This window comes from Uloborus diversus, chromosome 2 (assembly GCF_026930045.1).
Source record: "Uloborus diversus isolate 005 chromosome 2, Udiv.v.3.1, whole genome shotgun sequence".
NCBI lineage: Eukaryota > Metazoa > Arthropoda > Arachnida > Araneae > Uloboridae > Uloborus > Uloborus diversus.
This window is the reverse complement of record NC_072732.1, coordinates 15,013,822-15,040,001: the sequence shown is the minus strand read 5'-3', so window position 1 is coordinate 15,040,001 and position 26,180 is coordinate 15,013,822. Positions and strand designations below refer to the sequence as shown.

At 35.9% G+C, this 26,180-nt stretch overlaps 1 protein-coding gene across 1 annotated transcript in view; it reads right to left on the bottom strand.

The window, feature by feature from the left end:
• Nucleotides 1–26,180, bottom strand: part of LOC129217747 (twitchin-like) — a 364,621-nt gene that overhangs the window by 117,015 nt on the left and 221,426 nt on the right. Inside the window, 17 exon segments of the mRNA XM_054852086.1 lie at nucleotides 3,209–3,514; nucleotides 5,322–5,618; nucleotides 7,008–7,289; nucleotides 8,502–8,668; nucleotides 9,876–10,011; nucleotides 10,863–10,977; nucleotides 12,233–12,423; nucleotides 13,067–13,348; nucleotides 17,168–17,467; nucleotides 18,537–18,659; nucleotides 18,800–18,976; nucleotides 20,850–21,131; nucleotides 22,079–22,378; nucleotides 22,536–22,835; nucleotides 23,338–23,619; nucleotides 24,002–24,304; nucleotides 25,440–25,535. Of these exon segments, the coding sequence (XP_054708061.1) occupies nucleotides 3,209–3,514; nucleotides 5,322–5,618; nucleotides 7,008–7,289; nucleotides 8,502–8,668; nucleotides 9,876–10,011; nucleotides 10,863–10,977; nucleotides 12,233–12,423; nucleotides 13,067–13,348; nucleotides 17,168–17,467; nucleotides 18,537–18,659; nucleotides 18,800–18,976; nucleotides 20,850–21,131; nucleotides 22,079–22,378; nucleotides 22,536–22,835; nucleotides 23,338–23,619; nucleotides 24,002–24,304; nucleotides 25,440–25,535 (3,939 nt within the window).

Here is a 26,180-nt window from a genome sequence, read left to right as displayed (position 1 = left end):
TTTAATGCAAGACATGTGAAAAAAATGGTAGAAAAACATGACATTGTAATCAAACACCTCAAAATCTTGCATTTTTCAACTTTTTTAATCACAGCTAGGTACATATTTTTAGGAAATATGTTGTTTACGAGGAAAAAAATTGTAATGATTAGAGATAAAAATTGTGGTTTCACTAATGCTCAATGGTTCAACAAGCTCTGATGGCGACTCCCCATGGACATAAGCTTCTAACTTCACTTTTTCTGGTGAAAATGACTTGAAAAAATTACAAGGTGCACTTCAAAAGATGAATAAATTATCCTTTAAGTAAAAAAAAATGGATTATTTCCTTTCTTTCAAAACAAATCACGAAAAGCACTAAAATTTTGACCTTCTAAACTGGTTGCCCCGTTAATAGCATCAAGTTAGTAAAAAATCCAAAAAAAGGGCAATAATACTAATTATTATTAACAATATTTTGTCCAGTTAAAAGTTGCAGCTAAACAGCATCTGTTCGCATGAACATCCTAACTCGCGCTGATATTTACAAATTCAACCTATCAAACCGTGCTACAAAAGATTTCCTCACTTTGAAAATAAGAATTTATTAGAATTAATTAAAACTCACTTAATTTTTTCGTTATTTTATAATTTAATTTTGCGGCATTAGTTTTTTGAAGAAATATTTGAGGGGAAAAAACAAAGGCACACACAAGCGCATGCTCATTATTTTTATTTTCCTCGTAACGTTTAAGGATTCAAATTACAGGTTAAACAACAGTTTGGTTGCAAACGTATTGTTACAAATTCTGTAAATAGTAATTATTTTTATGATTAATTTGTAGTAATCTAGCTAAATTTGGCTTTTATTAAATTATCTTTCATCTGGAATTATTGTAGTAACGTAACCTGTAAATAGTTTCTTGTTATAAATATACAGCCCCCGTACATTCGACTGAAGTATACGGTCCCCCTATTTTTCATTGATAAGGTTTGTGAATGAATAAAAAGAAATAGAAGAAAACTTCGGGAATCTTGTGGAATATTTTAGAGGTCTCTTTCGAGATTCATAAATAGCCACGGCCGACGGCGGGCGTCAGTCTCGATTGAGAAGTTGTACTGAGAGTGTATTAGCTCTGTTTATTGCGAGGCATTTCGCTGTGTTGGTTTGCGTATTTGGATGTAAATACGTGTGTAACCGTTGAGTTTACGGTGTCGATTGATATTTGCTTAATTGCTGATGATTAACTTAGCAGTTGTTAACGATCTTTCCTGTACATAGTGTAAATATATCTCCTGTGTTTTCTCAAGAACTGTGTCGTCATTTAAAGAAAGTTGGAAGTCGCACCGGATCCGTAACAGCATGTTTGTGTGCCTAATGGAAAGTTCTACACAAAATTTCTGAAATGAGTAACTCTCTCGTTTAACTCTGGTTAAGCATACATTTCTGAGAAATAGCTTGGGAATTGGTTTAAGTACTTTGTTCCCAAATGTGACAGGAGATGCCTGTAAAGTGTCACTGAACTATGTCAATATCGTAGATACGAAAAAGAAATCGTCAACTAAGTCGCAGCATGAAATTTTATCAGAGCTATCCGAAACACCGATAACAGGGAAAAGGTTAATGGATATCGAGGTAAAGAAATTGAGCATTCCGCCTTCTACACACGACGAGGTTAGTTGAATCAACTTTTCAAAAAAGTTGCTCGTCAATTACAGGGTGTCTAGCAAAGGACTCCCTGGTTTCAAAATTAAATATCTCGAAAACAAAGGACGATATTGGAATAAAATAAACGGTATGTTTATTGTGAAACCCATAAAAATCATATACATTAACTTGGGAATTAGTTTAAAAAATTGCCAACAGGTGACGCTGCACGCTGTTATTGCAATATAAGTCTCCATAAATAGTGCTGCGAAGAGGTTGGACGACACTTTCTAGCGTATATGTAAGCATGTCTGAGAGACTAAACTACTGCTGAAACAGCAAACCTCTTCACAGCACTATTTATGGAGACTTCTATTGCAATTATACTGTGCAGCGCCACCTGTTGGCAGTTTTTAAACTAATTTCCGTATTCCTGTATAGGATTTTTATGGGTTTCACAATAAGCATACCGTTTATTTTATTCCAATATCGTCCTTGGTTTTCGAGATATTTAATTTTGAAACCAGGAAGTCCTTTGCTGGATGTTCTGTAGTTGACTGGCTTGAACCAGTTGACTTGGCGTTGTGCCAGGTTGACTGGGGTTATAGTTCAGGAAAACCTAACCTGGCAGCATTGTGAAGGCTACGCTAATCCTAATCACAGCATTACGACGCTGCCAAATTAGGTTTACCCCACTATAGTTGAAACAACTTATCTTCTAATAACCTGAATTTTCTCGAGAAGTTGTTCCGCAACGCGGTTGAAACTGCGGAGAGTTGACTCAACTAGTTGACATATGTGTAGAGTGAAAACGTGGCAATGTCTCGATGAGTTGAATCAACTAAAAAAATAATTAAACTCATCGGGATGATAGTCACATGTGTCTGGCGTGCCTGATGAGTTGACTGTCGTGTGAAGGATACGGGAGATTTCTTTACAATGGGGGAGGGGGTCGTTTTCAAAATTTTAAAAGTATTTTTTTCTGAAAAAGCATGCTTAAAAACAGAATCTGACCATTTTTTTAAATAATTTCTTTAAGTTTAATATTTTTAAAAAATTACTTAAATCGGTTCTCTTTCATCGTTTAACGCTTCTGCTGGTGACATCACAAATGATGAAATGCCATTCAGTGTTGCCTTCACGGTTCAAAATATTTAATTCGCATCTTTACTCACGTGTATTAGCAACGATATGGTTGATTGCAAGCGTAGCGCGCAAATGTAATTCGCTTCTTGATTATCATAACGTGGAATCGCGGTAGAAAGATGCGGCAAAGTGCATCATTTGTGACGTCATCAAGACCACGCCTTGTTTGAAGAATCGGACATTTTAAAAAATTAGTTTAAAAATACCTGTTGGGAAAATAAAAGTATTTTCGGAGTCCATGGTTTTTTTTTTTTTTTTTTGCTTATTCTATCAATTTCAGAGACAAAAAGTACTACGTTTGACTGAAGGAAACAACCTCATTCTATCACGTTAAACTTCATGAACACAACACATTCGAAAGTTGATTCAACTAAGTTGATTTGTGTGTAGGAAGGCTTATTGCATGAATTGAACATAACTTTGAAATATACTTACGATACTTGGGTTTAACCACGAAAGGTACGCAAGGCTCGCTCGGTTCGCTTTGTCCTGCCTTGTTGACAGCTATGACACGGAATTCCAATTCCTCTCCCTCTTTGAGGGCGGGAACTGTGGCCCTAGTTTGGTCTGCACCGTTCACCCTGGCAGCTTCCTCCCACACGGGGCTGTTCTTGGGCTTCTTCTCGATGATGTAGCCAGTAATGGGTGCTCCTCCATCCCTTCGAGGCGGGTTCCAAGCTACATCCACGTGATCGCTATCCCAATCAACCACTTGAGGAGCTCCAGGTTTATCCGGTGGATCTGGAAAAGTTTAAGAGTTTAGTTTGTCCTTTTCTATCAGGGAGGAGACTATCAGTCATTACTGAAATGCATTTTTTTGAAGTTACACGGGAACCACTTTAATTCTGAAAATTCTTGATAAAATTTTACAGACCCGAAATGTTGTATGAAAGATATATGTTCCGTTTTAATGCATATAAAATTAAATTGAAGACTTAATAAAATCTTGGATATATATATTTTTTCTTTTTTTGCAATAGCTGCATTATCAAGACATTAAATCAGCAACGTGATTCAACGTCTAACAAAATAGCAGAATATTGTAAAAACGACTAGGAATTAATCTGAGCTTTAAAAAAAGCAAAAAAAAAAAAAAAAAAAATACCGTAACGTGTTAAATACTTTTAAGCTTAGTGAATGATCAATTTTTCTTTTTGGTTGTGCGGTTTTCGATTTTATTCTTTTGAACCGAAACCATTTCTAAAAATTATTCTTGGTGATGCCCTGGCCAATTTAGAAAGAGGAGAGAAAACGTCAAAAAACGTTTTGGATCGTTTTGTAGTTTCTTAAATCACCGCAAGGTGGCGTAATCGAGCTCTTGCAAGCACGCGGAGAGTGCTAGCTAAAAATTTGTATTCATATGTCCAGTTCTATTTCTCATTTTATATAATACTAGCATTCCCGTACCCGGCATTGCTCGCGTAATGGAATTAGCAGGGGTTAACAGTGCTTGGTGCACCTAGTTTCGAAAATCCCCAGTAATAATTACTTATTACCTATAATTTTTTCCACTTTTTGCAGGATCCCGGGGCCCCTGGACTCCTTATTTATATGCCCTTGTCCTTAACCGATCTTTAACTGTTATTAACGATCCTTTTATAGTATTGATTATCTTTGCAAACACAGGCCATCCAGATTTTATTGTTATACCTATGTTTAAGCAAGAACTTTTCGGTATACAACATTTTTAATTTTTTTTTCTGTTGCTAAAATTATTAAGCTGCTTGATGAACTGTCTTTGGAGCAAGCTACATAAAATTGGGCGTGTGAAAAAAAATCTTCTCTTAAATTGACCCCTCTACTACTTTTAATGTCTGTCCTTGTGACTTATTAACGGTTATTGCAAAGCAAATTTTTACAGGAAACTGCGTTTTTCTAAATTCAAAAGGATAGTCCGACTGTGATGATATTCTTAAAAACTTCGTTTCTAGTTTTGAAAAAATGAAAGCAAAAGACAGAAACATTATTATTTGACTTGAGAAAAGCCTGGAAGAATCACGTAAGAAACAAAAACAATACCAAATTTAAAATTCGCTATCGACCAAAAGTTGAGATGAAATACTGAATAATGATTTGAATGGAGAAAAGCCTCTGAAAATAAGGGATTTAAATTTCAATGACAGGTTTTAATTTTACAGATACTAAGGGATTTTAATTAATTTCTCCCGAACTAATTGATATTTCGAAAAATCCTTTCTTAGTGGTTACTTTCGTAATCATGCGGACATGCCTGCCAAATTTCAAGCCTGAAGCTTCAGCGGTTTCGGCTGTGCGTTGATATATATATATATATATGTTATCTCAGGACATTGATTTTTATTTATTAAGATAATTTAAAAACTTTCAAAACATAATAAATTAACTTTTTTTTTTTTTTTTTGAAAATTGCAATAGAACGAGCTAATATTCATAGCTGAACGTTGTTGGAATTCTAACCATTCCATTTTTCAATATTTTGTGTGCTTCTCTTCTTAAAGAGTAGAACCGAAGCAGAATTCCATCACCAATGCATTCTTATCACAAAGTATGACTTGAGCTGAATAATTACCGAAGGGGTTTTTGGCAACAATGGCTTCTTTTCCGAACAACCATGGAGACTCTCCTTCTTTATTCACGGCCTTCACCCTGAAATTGTATTCGTGTCCTTCTATGAGTTTATCTGCTCGAATCATGGGGTTGATGGTTTCGCCCACGGGGAGCCACTTGCCAGTCTCGGCGTCCTTCTTCTCCACCACGTAGTGAGAAATGTCCGATCCGCCATCGTCTTTGGGTGGACGCCATGCCACTTGACAACCCTCTTTGGTTACATTGGAGATCGCCATGCCTTCTGGTGCAGTAGGAGGTGCTACAAAAATCAATTAGGAGAGAATTGTCAGTGATTCCTATTTTAGTATTGTACAGGGTTCGTACGGGACATGGAAATCCTGGAAAGTCATGGAAAAAAAATAAGTGAATTTCAGACCTGGAAAAATCATGGAAAATTGAAATTTCCATTAAAAGTCATGGAAATTTATTTCAAGTCATGGAAAAATGTCCTGGATAGAGATAAAATAACAATAACTAATAGAGCATTACAAATATTGAGAGATTAAATTTAAATGATGAAGACAAATAAGAATAGTTTAGTTTTTTAAGTGTACACTTATATTTTTTCCATTACGAGTAAGTGCTTCAATGAGGCTGTGGCATTCCTGTAGGCGTTTTGCTAAAGCTCATTTCCAAAAATTAGCAAGTTTGAGATTAAGTAGTGTTATTCTCTTCGTAAACAAGGTCATGAAAATTTTTATTAAAGTCATGAAAAGTCTTGGAAAAGTCATGGATTTTTTTCATCCAAATAGAGTATGCACCCTGATTGTATGAAAAAGCTTGATTACAGCTTTCTAAAAGGGTGAATGCTTTTGAAGCAAATTATAGTGATGATAGGGAATAGATTAAAAAGGCATTGCAAAATGTGAACAAAATTCTATTCAGAAATTCAAACAGCTTCGCTGTTTTCCTCTTTTGCTGCTGTGGCTGTTCAGTGTTCATACATTGCGAGTGGTTACGTTGCGTCATGTTAAGACCAAGCTGGGACGGCGAAAATCAAATGCAATACACTCTCCAAATCGGGTCTCTTCGTGGGTGGGATTTTAGTTCTTGGGATTCTGGTCTCTTTATCTTGTCTATTTTAAGTTTAACAAAGTTGATGGCTAAAAACTTTCAAAACGAAAAACTCTCAATGATAAACATCTTTGTTGTAAAAGGATTAATATAATAAATCATATTGTTGTCGTCAACCCGCCATGGCATAGAGTTAGCTGTATCTAATCCACGAGTCCCTGATCAAGCAAATCAAACCCAATCTAATATATTTCATCATAGGAGTAACGGGTGAAGTTTGACATCAAAATTAATGAAGAAAGAAAGAGAACAACTTATGTGCCCAGAGGGTCGAAACATAAGAAGGAAGAAGACTGACTTAACTCTTTCGACTGTTTTCTTGATCTGGGCACAATGGAATGCCGTTTAAGCCTAGGGTGACCCTACCAGAAGATGAACTTCCGACAAACTTCACTCATTCCAACTAATGTCATCCCTCCACCAAGATAAGCTTATTCAAGTTACTATTTAACCCTTAAGAAATATTTTGAGGCGAAGTAAGATGAATACGCAGAATGATTACATATGCATTGCGCTTTATCATTATGAAATAACAGGCTGCTTCGCTATAAGCATCAATACAACCTTGACTCACCCAACACTGTAACCGTGATTGTTGCAGAATCGTTTCCATGCATGTTCCTGGCAGTGAGTGTAAGTTGACCACTGTCTCCTCTTTCTGCGTTTCTGACCGACAACTTTGTGCTATAGTCCTCATGAACAACTGTCCACCGGGTCATCGTGGAGCAATCTTTGGTTCCCAAATTCCACTTCTTGGTCGGAGGTGGTTCACCACTGACAGGTACGTCAAGCTCAAATGTCTTACCCTCCTTGACACGAATATTGAACATTGCATTTCGGTCAATCTTTGGTGGCACTGGAAAACATAGTTTAAAAGGACACAGTTAAAAGGAGGGAGTTTAGGAAACTCAATTTTGTTACTGGTAATACTAGCCAAAATTGCTTAAATTATTCTTACATTGCTACCACATTGTGCTCTAAACGTCTTAGTGAAGCAAATTTACCAGGGATGGAAACTCTTTCATATGCCTGTAGTAGAGCCGCTATATAGACAGGCCGACGCATCAACTTAAGTTTAGCCATTTTGGATCGAACTTTTCATTGTTGCACTGCTTTGGTTACCACGGCACAGTTTCGGGCTTCGCCAAATTTGCCGAAAATAATACTTTATTTAATAAACAATTCACGTGCCGCTAATAATTGCTCGCATTGAACAATCACCAAACGCGAACAATCGCCAGAAAAGACAACCAATCAAACTCGTTCTCCGATTCAAAAAGGCTGATCTTAAGCTGATGCGCCGGCTCGTAGGGGGCCTTAGTCTGTAGCTCATCAGTAGTTATGTCATCAGTTTAAGCGGTAAAATTAATTAATTAAATAGCGGTTTCAATCAAAATTTTCACACATATATTTCTGCATGAAATTAAAAACTAATCTTTCAATTTTTTAACAAGGACAGTATTTTTTCCAATTATTTGCTATTTAAAGACAAGGAAACTTTATGTTTTGTAAACTCCAAAGTGCTGGATAAGAACAAAGGTAAGGTTATAGGTTTTCTTCGAAAAATACTACGGCTCTTTTTTTAATCAATATTAGTTAATCAATATTTTAGTAATATTTTCAATGATGAGCGTTTTTTCTGGGGCAAACTGACATTTCAAATAAATTTTATTGTCTTCAATGACGTAATAATGAAAGATGTACGGTGTAAGGCCCCTATATATACGAGCCGACACATCAGCTTAAGATCAGCTTTTTTGGATCGGAGCGCGTGTTTGAGTGGTTGTCATTTCTGGCGAGTTTTCGCGTTTGGTGATTGTTCACTGTGAGCAATTAATAGCAGCATGTGAATTGTTTATAAAATAAACTATTATTTTCTGCAACTTTGGCGAAATCCGAAACTTTGCTTTGGTAACCCAAGCAGTGCAACAATGAAAAATCAAATCCAAAATGGCTAATTTTAAGCTGATGCGTCGGCCTATCTATATAGCGGCTCTAGTGTGGCGTTTTGATTTAAAGTGGTGAATAAAACTATAGGTTGTTTTGACTATTCAGTTGCATAACTTACGCTTCTTGTGTTTGGCAATATGAGGAGCTGTTGCGTCACTTGGTTCACTGGTACCAGCTTTGTTGACAGCACGAACACGGAACTCGTACTGGTTGCCTTCCACTAAGTCGGGAATTGTTGCACGTTCCTCATCTCCTGGAACGTCTTGAATAGGCGTCCAGTCAGGGCTGAAAGAGAGAAAAATGAAATTAGTGAACCCTATTTCATTTTATTGTAATAAATAGACAATTGATAAACAAGATAAATAAATACTTTTGTGCTGAACAGTAAAGTAAGAAAAAACAACGTCAAAAAAGCAATTTGGCAATTTGAGCTTTTTTGACGTTGTTTTTTCTTACTTAATTGATAAACACTGTAAGCCATACGTGAATAGAACTGAATCATTTTATTTCCTTGCAGATTATTCCATGGTCTTTTGGAAATAAGCTAACTTGAAAGATTTGAACTTACACTATACTACGTAACTGTTTAACCATTACTTTTCAAACATTAGGTTCAGCATATTCACTTTATTTATTAAACAACTCCATTTTACAATGACTTTTAAAATAAGGGTTTCACAAAACGTATTGCGATTTTACAAATAAACGCAAATTGCTAGATGAACGCATCATAATTGAACCTTGACCAGCAGTCTATCGTTTTTGCTTGTAAAATTTGAGGGAAAACTTTTCAATCATTGATAGATCCAATAAACAGAGCGACATATGCGTATAATAACTAATTTTAGAAACTCCGACACATCTTGGAGGTTCTCAGGCAAAATCACCTGTGTTAAAAAGCTGAGACTTTGTAAGTTAGAAAGTAAACTACCAAAACCTGTGTCACTGACATTTGATAATCATGATAGATTTATGCCGGAATCTGCAGCAATAAAAGTTCTGGCCACTCTGACATTGCGTTTGCATACTGTGAAAACATAACGCAAATGATGTTTTTTCCAGTCTGAAGCGACCTTGATTGAGATACCACAACATGGTCCTTAAGACTCTTCCCTAAGCACAACAAGGCCAAAAGAAAGTTGCGCGATATTGGCGTCGTTTTTCAAGTGGTTACCGTTTCTTGAAGTCTTATAACACTTAGGAAAAATGTACTTGGGGGAGAATGTCTAATTTTCATCTAATGTCTTAGAACCACTTCGTCAAACGTAATTATTGAAATCATAATCACGAAGCACGAAAGGATTTAGATTCGCCTATTACTTGTATTTGTCTTTTTCAAGTGGTTACCGTTTCTTGAAACCTTATAACACATAAGAAAAATGAACTTGGGGGAGAATGTCTAATTTTCATCTAATGTCTTAGAACCCTTCGTCAAACGTAATTATTGAAATCATAATCACGAAGCAGGAAAGGATTTAGATTCGCCTATTACTTGTATTTGTCTTTCTTCTCAATGACATATCCAGTAATTGGAGAGCCTCCGTCATCCTTTGGCTTCTTCCACTTGAGAGTGACGAAATCTTTGTCGTAGTCGGCTATTTCGGGTTGGCCCGGTGCAGACGGAGGATCTAGAATAAACGTTTTACGTAAAAAAAATATTGTAAAAAACTGTGCGTAACATTTAACAACGGACATTAAAGGCACACTCTTTCACTTATTGATCCGTACACTTAATATACATGCGCAAGATAAATATTCAAAGACAATTATGCCGTGAACCCAGCTCCAACTTTTATTCAACCAGACAGTGTTGCATATTTTATGCAACTGCCCAAATTTTAATCAAATACGTTTTAAATATTTTAATGATTTTAATCCATCTTTGAAAGACTTGCTGTGGGACCCACCCCATCGCAATTTGTACTTCTTCCTCCAAGAGATTGGATTCTTCTTTTTAATTTAGTGTTCGTGTCACCATTATGTGATTTCGTCCTTTTCTTATTTTTTAAGATATTGTTTCATCCATTTTTCCTTATATGTTTTTAACGTTTATACGTTTTTAAGGCTGTCCTTTTTTAATACTAGTACTTGAATGTTTATGCTTTTTACTTCAAAATATACTTACTTTTACTTTTTTGACTTACTCTTAAATGAAAAAATTAATATATAACAAAAAATCGTTTGGTGCAGTATAGCCCTCAAGGACTCTTGAGCCATAAAAATCAAATAAACCAAATCAAAGACAATAAATTTAAGAGATTTTAATAGCTATTCTATGTGATGGAAAAATCAAATTGTCTTATAGGTCACAATTGACTGAGACAGACTTTTTACTGAAGCAAATCTTTTCCACTGATCTTGAATGAACGATACACGATGAAAAAGATAAATTTCCCTCTCAGCAGTAAAATTTAAAAAGCAGTAATATTTAAAATGGCTCCACATAACAGCGAAACGGAAGTAAAATAGTTTAACTTACCATAAGGATTCTTCGCAATGATAGGTTTTGTTGCTTCTAAAGGTTCTGATTCTCCGAGTCGATTAACAGCTTTTACTCTGAATTTGTATGGCTTTCCTGGTTGCAAACCTTTTAGCTGCAATTTATAAAACATGGAGTAAACTATTACGAAGCATAATCCCATGTAAATACGAAAACTGTTACATTTGTTGTGTACAATGAAATTTGCAACAGTGTCTTAATTTACTGCTTATGCAGAATATAAAATGCTGCATGGAAGTTAAAAATAAATCATCAAATGTTTTTTAAGAGAAATTTCATATCAGACTCAAATAAAATTCATTAATGTGTGAAATTCATTCTTTATTATTTCAGATGTTTAAATGTAGAATTTTACAAACAAAAAAAGCCGACACACGGAGGTATTTTAAATTACACTAACTCTTCACATTTATTTATTTTCGCAGCAGTAGATGTTTAATGGTTAAACATTTGAGTGAATACTAAAAATAAAACGCATGTAAAACAGTTTAGTTTGGTATTATGGTTAATACACAATTTCTGAGAAGAAAAGAAAACCAAACGAAACATTTTCAATCACTCAGCCATTACACATTTCGAAACAATTACCGTCGTTAAAGACTTGTTTTAATCAGATGAAATAGCTTTTACGCAAAAAAGTACGCTCATGATAAAATAAACACTATCTTCAAAGTTTTGAATACAACGCCGTTTCTTTTCAACTCCACGTACAATCTTACATGAAACAAATAGCAAAAAAATAAAAAATACTGTACATACACTTACTAAACTCTATGTGATCAAAAAAAAAAAAAAGCCATATCAACAGAAAAAAACTGCCAAAATGAGTTTCAGCAACATCAATTTTCCCACAATGGTGAAGAAATGGTTACTACTTGGATTTCTTGGCAGAATTATGTTAGAAATTGCTTTTACGGCGATTATTGTACAGGCTAATTAGAAGACACGGTGACATTGCAAATAATGTATATGCAATAGAAATATGTTGTTCGTAACAGAACTAAGTAAAGAACTAATAAAGAACTAATACAAATTCGTGAAGGAGAGTTGAGTATACAAAGAAGGCAATAAAAGAAAAAAAAGACAATTGAAGTATATGTTGAAATGGAATGATTTTTCTTCTTTTTTTTTGGTTACCGCAAGTTCTCCAGCAGATCATTTTTAAATGAACAATTTGGTGTATATTTTCAGCTGCAATTAAACTGGGTGCTTGGCTTATGTTGTTACATGGAAATTGTTGTATAGTGACCGATAAGCAGCATGCATTAGCAGTCAAGTTATGGTAATACCAGATATAGCTCAAGTATTTAAAAATGCTGATATAATCGGATTCTGTGTTTGTAACAAACCTTGAGACTAGTGTCCGATCCAATGGTTTCGCCAGCAGGAACCCACTGTCCGGTCGTGGGGTCCATCTTCTCAACCTCGTAGTGGTCGACGGGAACACCGCCATCATCCGAAGGCGGGAACCACTTGAGATTACAGCCTTCCGCGTGGACGTCCTCTACCTTGAGAGGACCGTTGGGAGGCGAGGGGTGATCTGTTGCAGAAGAAAAATCTCTTATAAACTCTTATAAAATCTGCGAACTAGAAGAGTTATTTTTACAACTCCAATATAAGAAATGGGATAACTTTAACTTTAAAAAGAAAAGAAAAGAAAGAAAGAAAATAGCTGGACTAGTGTTATTTTCAAAAAATATATAAAATATTTTTAAAATTTTAGTCTTGATTAATACCACTCTAGATTTTGAAACATACTGCATTTGAGAAGAAACAAAAACCATAACATTTAACGTATGTATCATAGTTGCAGTAAACCTAATAGTCAAAATGACTGTATGCAAATCACTTATCAAAATTTTTATAATATAACTGCTTATATTAAGATGCTAAAAGTTTTTATTATCTGATGTCGCATTTAAAATAATATAATACAAACGATGGATTCAGCTATGTTTTTTCTCAATGAAAGTAAAAAAATCTTTTAAAAGTATGCGTTAAAATCAGCGTTATGTTCAAGATTACTTTACTTAACTTCAAAGGCAAAAAGCTATTGAAAGTAGCAAACAAATTCTGACTATAAAAACCCTTTTAAAAAACCAAGCTTGAACTTGTTCGAACTATATCTAGTCCAGCCTTGGTAAGACAAATTATGCATTATTCATAATTTCGAAATCTCATACCAAGTACTATAACTTCCACTTCAGCTTCATCCTTTCCATGCTCATTCGTAGCGACGATGGTGTATTTCCCACTGTCCGATCTTCTGGCGTGTTTTGCGCTGAGCTTCGTGTTATAAGGTACGTCCTCCAGCTTAATTTTATCTCCAGTGAGGAACTTCTTCCCATTCAACAGCCATGAGGTAGTCGGAGCTGGTTCCCCGCTCACATTCACATCGAAGTTAAAAGATTGACCGGCTTTGACCCGAACCTTTGTGAGATTCGTTCGATCGATTTTTGGTGGAACTGGAACATAAAAAGTTAGCTGGTTAATAAACTAACAGCAAAACAAAGTAGCAAGTTAAAAACACTAAATCGCGCGCGAGGCATTTAAACGACATTCAAAATCATTGAGAAGAGATATAATGGAGGTAGTGAAGACTTTTATTCGTGAAGCCCAGACCCCAAGTCACGTGCCAGATTTTAAAGCAAAGCATTGGAAGAAATCAGGTTTCTTTCGCATGTTTCAGGTAGAAGATGCCAACCATACGATGTCACGTGACTTGGGAGGTTTGGGTCAGCTTTTGCTAAGCCTTAATGATTGGAGTGGCTCCCTCCATTTATTCCTGCTCTAAGTTCAAAATGCACGTAAAAATGTAGACGCGACTTTTAGGGGGCAACAAGCAACCACTTTTCAATGCAAATAAGATTATGGTTAAACAGAGATCTAACATGAGACAAGTTTTTTAATCAATAGGCTTATTTCTTTGCATTGAAGGAGTTCATTGTTATTATGAAATATGTGCCTGCAATTTTATTGTAGACTTTGGTTTTCTTGCAACTCTTGACTGGATTTGAAAAAAATCTTACAATATCCCCTACATCAACGTATATTGAACTGCAAAATATTTGTGGTCCAGAATATTTAAATTCGTTACTTTTTCCTATTACTGTTCTGGAATTACATTTTATGCATGAATGGTTTTTTTTACTTCCTTTTACAAAAAAGGAAGCATTGTATTCGCGAAAAAATTTTCACTCAAAAATCGCCCTTAATTTCCATTTTGCTCACCCCCAAATGAATGTTGAGTTTTTTTTTCGATTCGACCACATGCGGAAAAGTGCCTAAGAATGTATAGACACGCGAAATATCCATTTTGACCATCACCGAGGTAATTACAACGACTTTTCTCGTGACGTCTGTATGTATGTGCGTATGTGTGTATGTGCGTATGTGCGTATGTGCGTATGTATCTCGCATAACTCAAAAATGGTATGTCCTAGAAAGTTGAAATTTGGTACATAGACTCGTAGTGGGGTCTAGTTGTGCACCTCCCCTTTTGGTTGCTTTCGGATGTTCCTAAGGGGTTCTTTTGCACCTTTTTGGGGGGAAATCATTGTTAATTTCGATGTAAACTCAAGTGGCGTTATAATTTGTCGGACACTTGGCGATATATCGCCAGTCTTTTGGTCGCCAAGTTTTGTCGCCAACTTGGCGACAAATTTGGCGGAGTTTTTTTTTTGGTTTCAATTTGGCCATTGTTGGTGATATTTAGAGAATAAATATTGAATCACATTAAAATAGCGAATAATGGGGAAATGACATTAAATTGGAGTAAAAGGAAGTCATGTGATGCACACATCAGCTCGTTTTTTTGTAAATTTTGAAACTTAAAACTGACGTTGTTAAATTAAATGTTCACTATTTAGAAAAAGCGGTCGTTGGATTTAGGAATCAAACTTGAATATCAACTATAGTTAATTCTTGCAACGGCAGAACTTTAATACTACAGCGAAAACTGTTTTCAAGTAGTATTTTTCAAACATAACTTTATAGAACTTAATCAAGTGAAATTTTAAGGAACTAGAGCAAAGCGATGATTTTAAAGCTTCATATTTATTACTTTTACAAGAAACAGCATCGCAAGACGCAAAATGAGGTATACTAACTACTCAAAGAGTAATTTTAATGAGTTGGCTTTCAGGCGTTTCTTTGAAGCACTATATTTAAAAAATATATAATACAGTAAACTCCCGATTATCCGCGGAATGGGGTGGCACAGTAACCGCGGATAAGCGAAACCGCGGATAATCCGAATAAAAGGTAAAAAACGATACTTAGTGTATGCAATAGATAAAAATATTAATGACACTCACACATTCATTCAAGTTATAACTAAAAACATTGCTACATTGCATCTACCAACATTTAATATAAAAAAAAATGCATGTAAAATCTGAAAGCGAGAGCGACAACACAATCACAAATTAAAAAAAAATATATGAAAGGACCCGCGGATAATCCGAGCCGCGGATAACCTGACCGCCGATAATCGGGAGTTTACTGTATTTTGAAAATATAGGAATGAAAATATCCTTTTACTTCTCGGTTATAAAATCGTCATAACCCTTATTCGTCCTATTATGCTGCACCAGTTTGACAAAGGATGGGAAGTAGCAGTCATTTCTCGCTTTCAACTAACTTTTTGAGGACTCAATCAAGGAGAGTCTATGCAGGGAAACGTTTTCCCGTTTTAAATCTGGCGACAGTAGCTTCTCTACATTGTATGAAATGAAGTCTCCAAATATCTACATAGAATAAAATGAAGTCTCCAAAAAGCGTCTGTTTATGTGAACGCGCAAAACTCGAGAACTACCCGGTCAATTTCGATGAAAATTTCAGAATATCTTTCCTTTAGCACCGGAAAAGTTTGCAGACCATTTAGAAAAAAAAATCGATAAATAGTTCTTTTTTATTCAAATTTAGGCCCAATTTTCACGTGAATTCCCGAATATGGGGGTGAAAAATTACTTGCATAAATTAATATTACCCATCGTTGGAAAGGGTAGAATTTTCTGCGTTCTACGTTGTTTGTTTCAATGCTCTAACTTAATTACGGCGGGAGTTATTTGCGTTTTTAGCTCGAATTTCTTTAGGCTTAGCTGAAATTTATGCACTACTCTCTTCATTAAAAGCATCAATAAAAAGTGAAGGAGTTGTCCCACAGTTTTCTTTCTGACACCATTGGATAGAGCGACATTGTTTACTCCAAATTTATCTCGGTTGAAAAACTGAGCTTCTATTTCTAAAGGAAAAAAATTTACAAGCCTTTTTTAATCAAGTTCGAAAAATCTCATCTGCTTTCAAGTTGTTAATCATTTTATTTCCACGTTTTCACGGTTACGCTTTTTGAATCCATTGTTTATTTCCAGCTTTTTCACTTTTCTTAAACTTATTTTAGTTTGTGTTTCCATGGTTACGTTTTTTAATTCATCTTAATCATTTTAATTTCGTAAAAGTAATTTTATATCTGTCGTCATTGTTTGAAAGAGAAATTTTGCAGGATGTTCTTTTTTCTTTTATTTAAACCGGATTGTTAATTAATTGCCGACTTGAAAATACGTCACTTGACGCAATATTTATTTTCCAGTTAGACCGCGCAAAGTCGGGCAACGCAGCTAGTAGACGATAAACCAGAAAGAGGTCAACCATTGGATTTCGATAGTCCTTATGGCTAGGACTATCGAAAGAGGACGAAAGCTTGACAGCTCGATACTGGCCGACAAGTTCAATGTGAACAATTCAACCATCATTTCTCGTCCAAAAAGCTTGGAAAGATATAGAAATTGACTTGATGGATACTCCACTAAATCAACGAAAACAATAATAAGATACAAAAACGACAGACGGCTAACAAAAGTGTCTGATAATTATACATCATATTTATTTTCCAGTTAGACAGCGCAAAGTCGGGCAACGCAGCTAGCAGACAATAAACCAGAAAGAGGTCAACCATTGGATTTCGATAGTCCTTATGGCAGTCGTGGAAGAGGACGAAAGCTTGACAGCTCGATACTGGCCGACAAGTTCAATGTGAACAATTCAACCATCATTCTTTGTCCAAAAAGCTTGGAAAGATATATAAATTAACTTGATGTATAACTCCACGAAATCAATGAAAACAATAATAAGATACAAGAACGACAGACGGCTAACAAAAGTGTCTGATAATTATACATCAATCCAAAAAAAAAAGTATATTTTTCAACCATTTTGTGTGGGATATACGAGATTTAAAAAATGTTTTTTTTTTTTTTTAAATTTAGAACGAAAATAAAGCTGACCTTTTCTCGATTTAGCAATGACGGGATCGGTTGCTTCGCTCGGTTCGCCAGGTCCAGCCTTATTGACCGCCCGAACTCTGAATTCGTAAGGTTGTCCTTGAAGCAAATCGGGTACAGTCGCTTTGGTCTCTTCTGCAGGAACTTCCACGGCTTTTTCCCAGTCACCCCACTTGTCCTTCTTCTCAACAATGTAACCTGTCACAGGAGATCCACCATCCGAAACGGGAGGAGTCCATTTTAGATCCACGTGGTCTTTGTCCCAGTCGGTCACTTCGGGTTTGCTCGGCTTGCCTGGTTCGTCTGAAACGGTAAGAATATTAATAAAATTCGTCCAAGACTTACTTGAAGCAATAGCAGAAACTATCGACCCTGATTTCTAGTAGAAATAGCAAAAATTAGTTAAGTGCAGAGTTGATAAGAAACAGATGACTGTTCCAAGGTTCTTATTTCCTGGTTGTTTTAAATTACCTTTAGGAAAAAATATAAAATGATGTAAAAATGCCTCTTTTGTTTTACAGAAAAGAGACAAAAAATTGGGGAAAGAATGAATTATTCAGTTTAGAACTAAAACGAGGAACTATTCAGTGATCTCTCATTGCAGCGAGTACCAATAGAACAAAATATTTGTTTCGACTAAATAAGTGATAGGTCACGTCTGATTGCTACTACATATTGCTCGACTTCCTTTCTGGTGGAATTCCCGTTACAATAAACAAATTTTGCTATTTCTTAGAAGTTTTATCTGATGAGATTTTGCTATATTGATCATCCGTGCTTTTACAAACTAAGATATCCTATTAGAAAACAATAAATTATGCGTGTTTGCGTTTTTTTTCTTTTTTTTCTTGATTTCCACTGCCTACTTGGCGTACTGCCAACCTTTGATTGATTGTTGTCTTCAGCCTTCTTTTAAGACACATAAATTACAATAAACTTCCAGATGAAGGTGATAAACACCCTGTTAACTCATCTTCCGGGTTGAGATACATGTTGTCTCCCTGTTACATGAGCTTTCAGGGGCTCACGACTATTTTTTCCTAAAGGAAAATAGTCACTAAAGCGAGTATATCATCGCTTCGTGTAGTTAATTCATCTTCGTTAATTTCATTCTCACCTTTTCAATTGATTCCAACGCCCTCAAAAATGCTCGACTACCTTACAAGAAGCCCGCTCTAAAAAGTTAAGACGAAGAACATGTTCTTCGGATGTTTTCACAACTTAAAGAAGTCGAAGACGTAAAAGCACCCTCTCATGGCAAAGAAATCAAAGCGAAAAAAAAAATGATATTTCTCAAGGCTGACAAGCAACTGAGGCATTGCTTAACAGTCTTTGTTTCCTTTAGGGTTTTGTATTAAAAATATTATCTTACCGAAAGGATTCTTCGCAGTTATAGGCTTCGTTGTCTCCAGTGGATTAGATTCACCTTCTTTGTTGACCGCTCTAACTCTAAACTTGAAGTCTTTCCCAGGAGTGAGACCAGTAACATCCATTGCTAAAAAAAATTCCAATTATATGAACAAACAAATCAAACTAATTACATTCAAGAATTTCTTAAGATGTTTTGTTCCGGCTTATATGTTCTGAGGTGTCATGGATCTGGTTTCCTTTGAAAATTGCATGACAGGTGATTACCTGGTTCTTTGGTTTTCCCCACGGGCAACCACGTGCCCGTTTCGGGATCCATTTTCTCTACTTCGTAACATTGTATTGGAGTGCCTCCGTCGTCTTTTGGCTTCTTCCACTTTAACTTGCAGCCGTCTTTATGCACATCCGACACTTCAAGAGGACCTTCCGGAGCTAATGGAGCATCTAGAAAGCGGGAAAAAAGTTTATATGACGTGAAATGAGAATTATATATATAAATGCGTATTCCTTCATATTTTTGGGAAAAAACTTCAATTGAGATGCAATTTCAGTTTTTTTTCCTTTCGGACTCGTTACACGTTAACAGATTTTTTTTTTCTGTCAGTTGAAAGTTTTATTTAAGGTATGATTGTTTGCAGTTTACCTTTCTATTCCATGTTTCATATTCCATGTTTGTTCATTTATTGTGTTGATAAAAAAAAAGATTTATTTTTAAGGGTTGAAGAAAAATCAATTGAAAACCAGTTCAAAAGATTTAGAAAGAAAAATTTGTATATGAAGGCAAGGTTCATCAGAAAATTCAGTTATTTATTGTGAAATAAAAAATCTAGAAGATATCCCCTCAGTTATATTTTATTCAATATAGCTTGTGATTACGAACAGGCTATAGCAGCGTTCGTGAAATAGATTGTTTAACTGATAATGGTAAAAATTGTTTTGTCTTTGCTAGCGTTAAATATTTTTTAGATTGCACATGAGCCTTCAAAATTCTTAATAGTGTCAAAATATTGTTACTAAATAATTGCTTACTAAGCAATTCAGCAGGCATAAGCAAACAAAAAGTTACGTGTCTTTAAATTTTGCTGTCTTCAACAGGGCCGGATTTGGAAGTGTGAAGGCCCCGGGGCAACGAAGGAGTGGAAGCCCCTAACCAGGGTTCGAAAAGATCATCATATTTTCGAAATTATCCGATACTTTGATATATATCCGAATATTTTGATATATATGTATACATCCAATATTTTCGACCCGTGAAAGTAAGGATATTTTGTAAAAATATTATTGTGTGGGCCCCTTTATTGTGGAGGCCCCGGGGCAGTAGCCCCGCCCCGCCCGCCCTCCCCTAAATCCGGTAGTGGTCTTCAAAGCAAAAGTTATAGAAACGTAACATTACTTTAAACGTTACTTTTTTCAAAACGTGTCATATTTTTTTTGTGAAATTTTTTTTTTTCTCTGAATGAAGCGTGGATAACAATAATTACTTATTATCGAGGGGGAACGTCTTGCTTTTTGCTCTTAAAAATAAATTTTGCAATAAAATTTGCTCTTATTGATAAAAGAAAAGAAAACATCACAATTCTTTTCTAGCAAGATCAGATACTCTGAGAGATATTTAGAGGCCAAACTATTAGACTAAAGAGTTTTTTTTTTTTTTGTATACTATTTGTACTAAAATACTATTTATTTTACTGTTAAAGTACAGTACATACTGTACACTGATTATTACGTTATTTCAGCATAATTTAATGTTTTCAGGTGGAAGCACTGTCTGCTTTGTTTATGTTCTTTGTTAATCTACCTTACCAGGAACATAACCTCAATCAGCCTTAACAGTTCACTAGTTCTTTTTATTAGTGTGTTCTGTTATATTTAAAGTTAGTTTTAGGTAATTAGTGAGTATGTGTATGTGAGAATATATAACAGTGAGTATAAACAATGTTTTACTTCCTTTTTTAAAAAGTTAAGAAATGGTGTACACCTTGTGAAAATATGCCAAGACTTAAAATGCTCATCAAGAGCAAGGGAATGCATACTAAATATTAGATAATCATTTCACTGTTCGTTAATGTGTCTATAGTTATGCAATCAATAAAGAATTTGATTTTAAAACAGTCTTAGTCTAATAATTTGGCCAGCACTGTAACCTTTAAAAAAGTCAAGGAGGTTTTAGGTTTGGATTCTGCTAAAAATGGAATGTCGGGGTATAACAATTTATAGTATCGTAAGAAAACGAAACATATTGAAAACAATTTATTTTCTATGCTGCGTTCAATAGAAGCACACTCAGCTGCATTGTCACACTTGATCGACTACTTACCAATGACCAGAACTGTGACGGATGCAGTGTCTTTGCCACTCTCGTTAACAGCATTGATGGTATATTTGCCGCAATCGGCCCTGGTCACTTTTCTCATGGTCAACTTTGTGTTGTAGGGCACGTTCTCCACTGTAGTCCTTGTCTCGCTCTTCAAATCTTTGTCATTAAAAAGCCACGTGATAGTAGGGGCAGGCTCTCCAGAAACATTCACATCGAATTTGATTGGCTGTCCGGCGCGAATCGTCAGGTCATCGAACATAGTTCTGTCAATGCTGGGCCTCACTAAGAAACATAAACCAAACTCAGTACTAAGAAACAAAAAAAAAAAAAATCCTTCCATATATTTAATGCAGAAGAAAAAATATTTCTACAGAAATCGAACTATATCGTTCTTTATGTATTCACTAGTGGTACCCGCACGGCTTTGCCCGTAATAGAAAAATTAAAAGGTCTTTTGGTTCGCCTGTATAATTAAATAATGTATGGTGAATTTTCTCGCCAATTGGCTTGTACCCAGGTTACGGTTCCACGTTATGATAATTTCGTATCTCGCCAATTGGCTTGTGCCCATGTTACGGTTCCACGTTATGATAATTTCGTAATTTACTCGTCCATCTTATGATAATTTTGTTCTTAAACTTGGAAAAGAAAAAGAACCGCATCGAACTTTCGAAAAATCGCTTCGAGATGCACACTCCCTTGCTACAAACTAACTTTGTGCCAAATTTCATAAAAATCGGCTGAACGGCCTATGCGCTATGCGCGTCACAGAGATCCTGACAGACAGAGATCCGGACAGAGAGACTTTCAGCTTTATTATTAGTAAAGATTGCAAAATTTTGGAATGTCTACGTTTTAAACAAAAGGAACACTGCTATGCTAAGCGTAAAACTCGTATCTGCACAGTTTAGCTAATTATAATTTTTGTCACCAGGTCGTTTTTTGTAATATATTTTACCTAAATATAACGTTTTACGGCCCTTTATGCATATGAAATATTTCACAAAAGGTGCCATCTGAATCAAGAATATGGAAGGGTAAAACTTGAATCAGCAATGTCTCGTTTTGAATTCAGAAGCAAATGCCACTTTTTTTTCTAAGCACGACAGTATGGAAAGAGAGAAACTTTTTTCTTTCATCTGCATTGGTATTTAAAATTTACTATCATCTCTTTCAATCAGAAGCAAATAAGAAACAAAAAAGAGTGACTCCAAAATAGAGGTACTTACAAAATCTTGGCTTTGCAATGATAGATTGAGAAGGATCACTTGGTTCTCCAGGACCAGCTTTATTAATAGGCACCACTCTAAACTCGTATTCCTTTCCTTCTTCGAGATGTGGCACGGTAGCTTTTTGCTTGTCTCCTGGTACCTCCAGAGCTTTCTCCCACGGTTTTCCTTTCTCCTTTTTCTCAACCACGTAGGCTGTGATAGGCGCCCCGCCGTCATTATCTGGTGGTGTCCACTTCAGATCAGCATGATCTTTGCTCCAGTCTGTAACCTCCGGTTTTCCAGGAGCACCCGATTCCTCTGTGAAAACAATCAATGCATATTAGGAATATAAATTAATATAAGAGAAGGTGTCTACTCGTGGTAAGAACTTCCATGTACATAACTCTTCGAAATTTACTGGCTAATTACCTTTGTTACTCAGATTGAATGAAATCCTTAACATTAAATAACTTACTGAACGGATCTTTGGCTATAACAGGAGTGTATGTTTCCAATGGATCGGACTCTCCTTCCGGATTGAGAGCCTTTACCCGGAAGTTGTAAGCTTTTCCAGGGGTAAGTCCAGTAATGTCCATTTCCGGGTTATGTGTCCGACCAACGGGAACCCAATTTCCGGATTCAGGATCTTGTTTTTCCACCAAGTATCCTTCCAGAGGATGACCCCCATCATCTTTTGGTTTATTCCACTTAAGTTTGCAACTGTCTTTCGTGACATCTGATACTTCCAGTGGACCCTCTGGTTTGGATGCCCTAGCTGTGGAAGAACGTTAATAAAAGAGTAAGCTATTTTGTTCGAATAAAGTATTTTGTTTTTCAAAATAACTTAAGCAAAAATTGTGTGCATAAATCCTTGTGTTTAAATGAGGCAGTAAGAGCGAAAGTGGGTCGAGTCCAAAACTTTCTAATAGGAAATTGAAATGCCACTGAAATAATAGTTTTTGAATTTTTAAATTATGACAAAATTTAAATAATTTTTTACACTTTAACTAAAACAAAAACTGTCTTGTAAATTGCGTCCAGATTCAACATCTGTTAATTCACTTTAATCTTGATTATTTCAGAGCGATAATTCGTAAATTACCAATATCAATTAATTCTCAAATTAATGTTAAAATTAGAAAAACGACAACATTTCGGCATTCGTGACTTGATCTTCGATTTAAAAATAAAATTAAGTTGTACAACTGGTAATTTCATTTGGGATGACCGTTTCCATAAGAAGATTTTTATTAATGTAATCACAGAAATATACTCACACAGAACTGTAATTTCGACTTCAGCTTGATCTTGCCCATGCTGGTTATTAGCGAAGATTTTGTAAATGCCGTTGTCTTTCCGCTCTGCCTTCTGGCAGTCAATTTTGGAATTGTAAGGCACATTGGTAATAGTGAAGTCGAATCTTTCTTGGACGGGTTCATTTTTCAACATCCAACGGACGGTAGGTGCTGGTTCTCCGGCAATCTTGACGTCTAAGTTGAATGGCTGTCCTGCTCTGATTGTTATTGGTTTCAGAGTTCTGCGGTCAATTCTTGGAGGCACTGAAATGATATTCAATCATTGTTTATAAGATCAGCTTTTCTTTCTATTCAGATGAGCTAGACTGCTTTGCCAGGAAAGATAGACTAGATGTAAACAAAGCTCCGTTTGGTAACCTCAATCACGTGTTTGGCTTGGACAAGAACAAATTGATGCCAAGCAGGCTGCAAAAGCGAATACCATTGGTTAACTTCTTCTTTATTCAAGAAACAAATCCCCCAAAAAAACCCACATAGCGGCAAACTTTCTGGCAACCTATGTGTTTACTGGTGGTCTGTCTTTTCCATCAACATAGAATAGAAAAATATAAATTTGTTTTCTTTCAAAGGAATTCCTTCGAAATTCTTTCTTAAAATTTTAACATAAAGTCATCAATGTACTTACTCTTCCTCGGTTTTGCTTCTATGGCCTTGGTAGCATCGCTGGGCTCCCCGGGACCAGCGGCATTGAGGGCTCGAACTCTGTACTGATAACTCTCCCCTGGAACAAGATTCTCCACCCTGCCTTCGAGCACGGGCTTGTCAATCTGCGCAGCCTTCGACCACGTCGAAGAGTCTTTCTCCTTCTTCTCGATGAGGTACCCAGTGATTGGTGATCCACCGTCTTTCATAGGTTTGGTCCACTTGAGGTCGATCCATTCCTTGTCCCAATCGGATGGCTCGGGAATTCCAGGTTTTCCGGGAGGATCTGAAAATCCAGTTGGTGTTAGTTCTTACAGGACAGGAAGATTTTTGTTTAGACTATGATTTGAGTATTTATTTCAGAAAATGTCTGTCTATGTGTGTAAGCAAAGACCTTTGTGTCTAATTGTGTATGAACGCTTTTCTGTGGACGAACTATTTCAAGAAGTCCTCTTTTATTACAGTGATGCTAAATGAAGTTCATAATTAAATAGACTTCGAATTAGTTCCACTATAAGAAGAGGACTATCCAGGATTTTTCTCTTGTCTATTTCAAAAAGTCCTTTTTTATTACAGTGATGCTAAATAAAGTCCATAATTAAATAGACTTTTAATTAATTCCACTATAAGAAGAGGACTATCCAGAATTTTTCTCTTGTCCAGTCACACACAATCCAAGATGTAAAGTTCAATAAATACCTTTGTACTTGAAAAGTAAAACTAAGAAATAATAGCATACAAGCATTTTTTTTTTTTTTTTTTTGCAATTATACATTGTTATTTCTTATTTTTGCAGTCAAAGGTATGATATGGGATTGTTGCATGGCGCAGCATTTAGGACAATTTGGAGGAAAACTTTCCTTACTACTAACTAAAAGTAATGAATCAAGGGTGGCCGCTTTTAAATCTTATTATTGTTGTTTGATTTTTTTCGGTTCCGTGGCAAGTTAAAAGCACCTCACCCATAACATTAACGCTTTGAGTCGAGCGAAAATTATGCATTAAGTACCTCAATGGGAATTGATGCTGATTAGATTTAGCTCCAACCGTGAGAGATGATGAATACAAATGCTTCCCTCACAAAGCGTGACTGCTATTTCTAATGGAAGAAAAAAATGTTTCATGCAAAAAAAAAAAAAAAAAAAGAGAGACAGAGAGAGACTGGGTAATTGAATGATTTTCTCCTCAAACGTCACTGCAGTACTTAAAGAAGTATTGTAAGGTTTCAGATAAAATTGGTACGCAGGTGGACTTTGCCGGGAACTTCGTGGTGATTAGCTTTTGGCGCATATCACTCTAATAAGCGTGGTGACATTAGTAAGTTAAAAGATAGAACATTCATGTGAAAGACAAAGAAGACAGTTTCACGATGACCACAAAATGTTAGTATCAGTTTTTGAAATGCTCGCAAAAATACTCACCGTAAGGATTTTTAGCAACCACTGTTTTTTCACCTTCCAGAGGAGTAGATTCACCCTCGGCGTTAACTGCCATCACACGGAATTTGTACTCTTGTCCTGTAAAAAATTAAAAATAAATAAACAAAAGATTTTTGAGCAATCACGATTGCTTATTGCTTTCATTTGATTGTTTCGATGTCCTATAATTTTAATCCCCCCCCCCGCCTCCCTCTGCAGCATCACCGTCGACCGGCTCCTCACGATGCTGCTCCTATAGCGAAAACCGTCACCAGGTTGCATCCATATCCTACACACACGCGCATACATACACAACTACACACACGCGCATACATACACAACTGCACACACACACACTCACACACACACACACGCATACACATACACACACACACAAACACATACACACACAAACACAAACACATACACACACGCATACATACAGACACTACACATACACACACACCACTACCCACACATTCATGCCTGCACACAGACACAAACACATATGCCCCCACGCACACAAACACTCATACACACAACTACCCAAACACTCATGCCTGCACATAGACACAAACACACATGCCTACACACACATAAACATACCCCACAAACCCACATACCCCCCCCACACAAATATACACGCCTACATACACACACACTCGTGATTTCGAAAAACATAATTTGAATTCAAAATGACAAAATTCAATTTTTTTTTTTGGCCTAACAAAAAGCCGTCTGCCA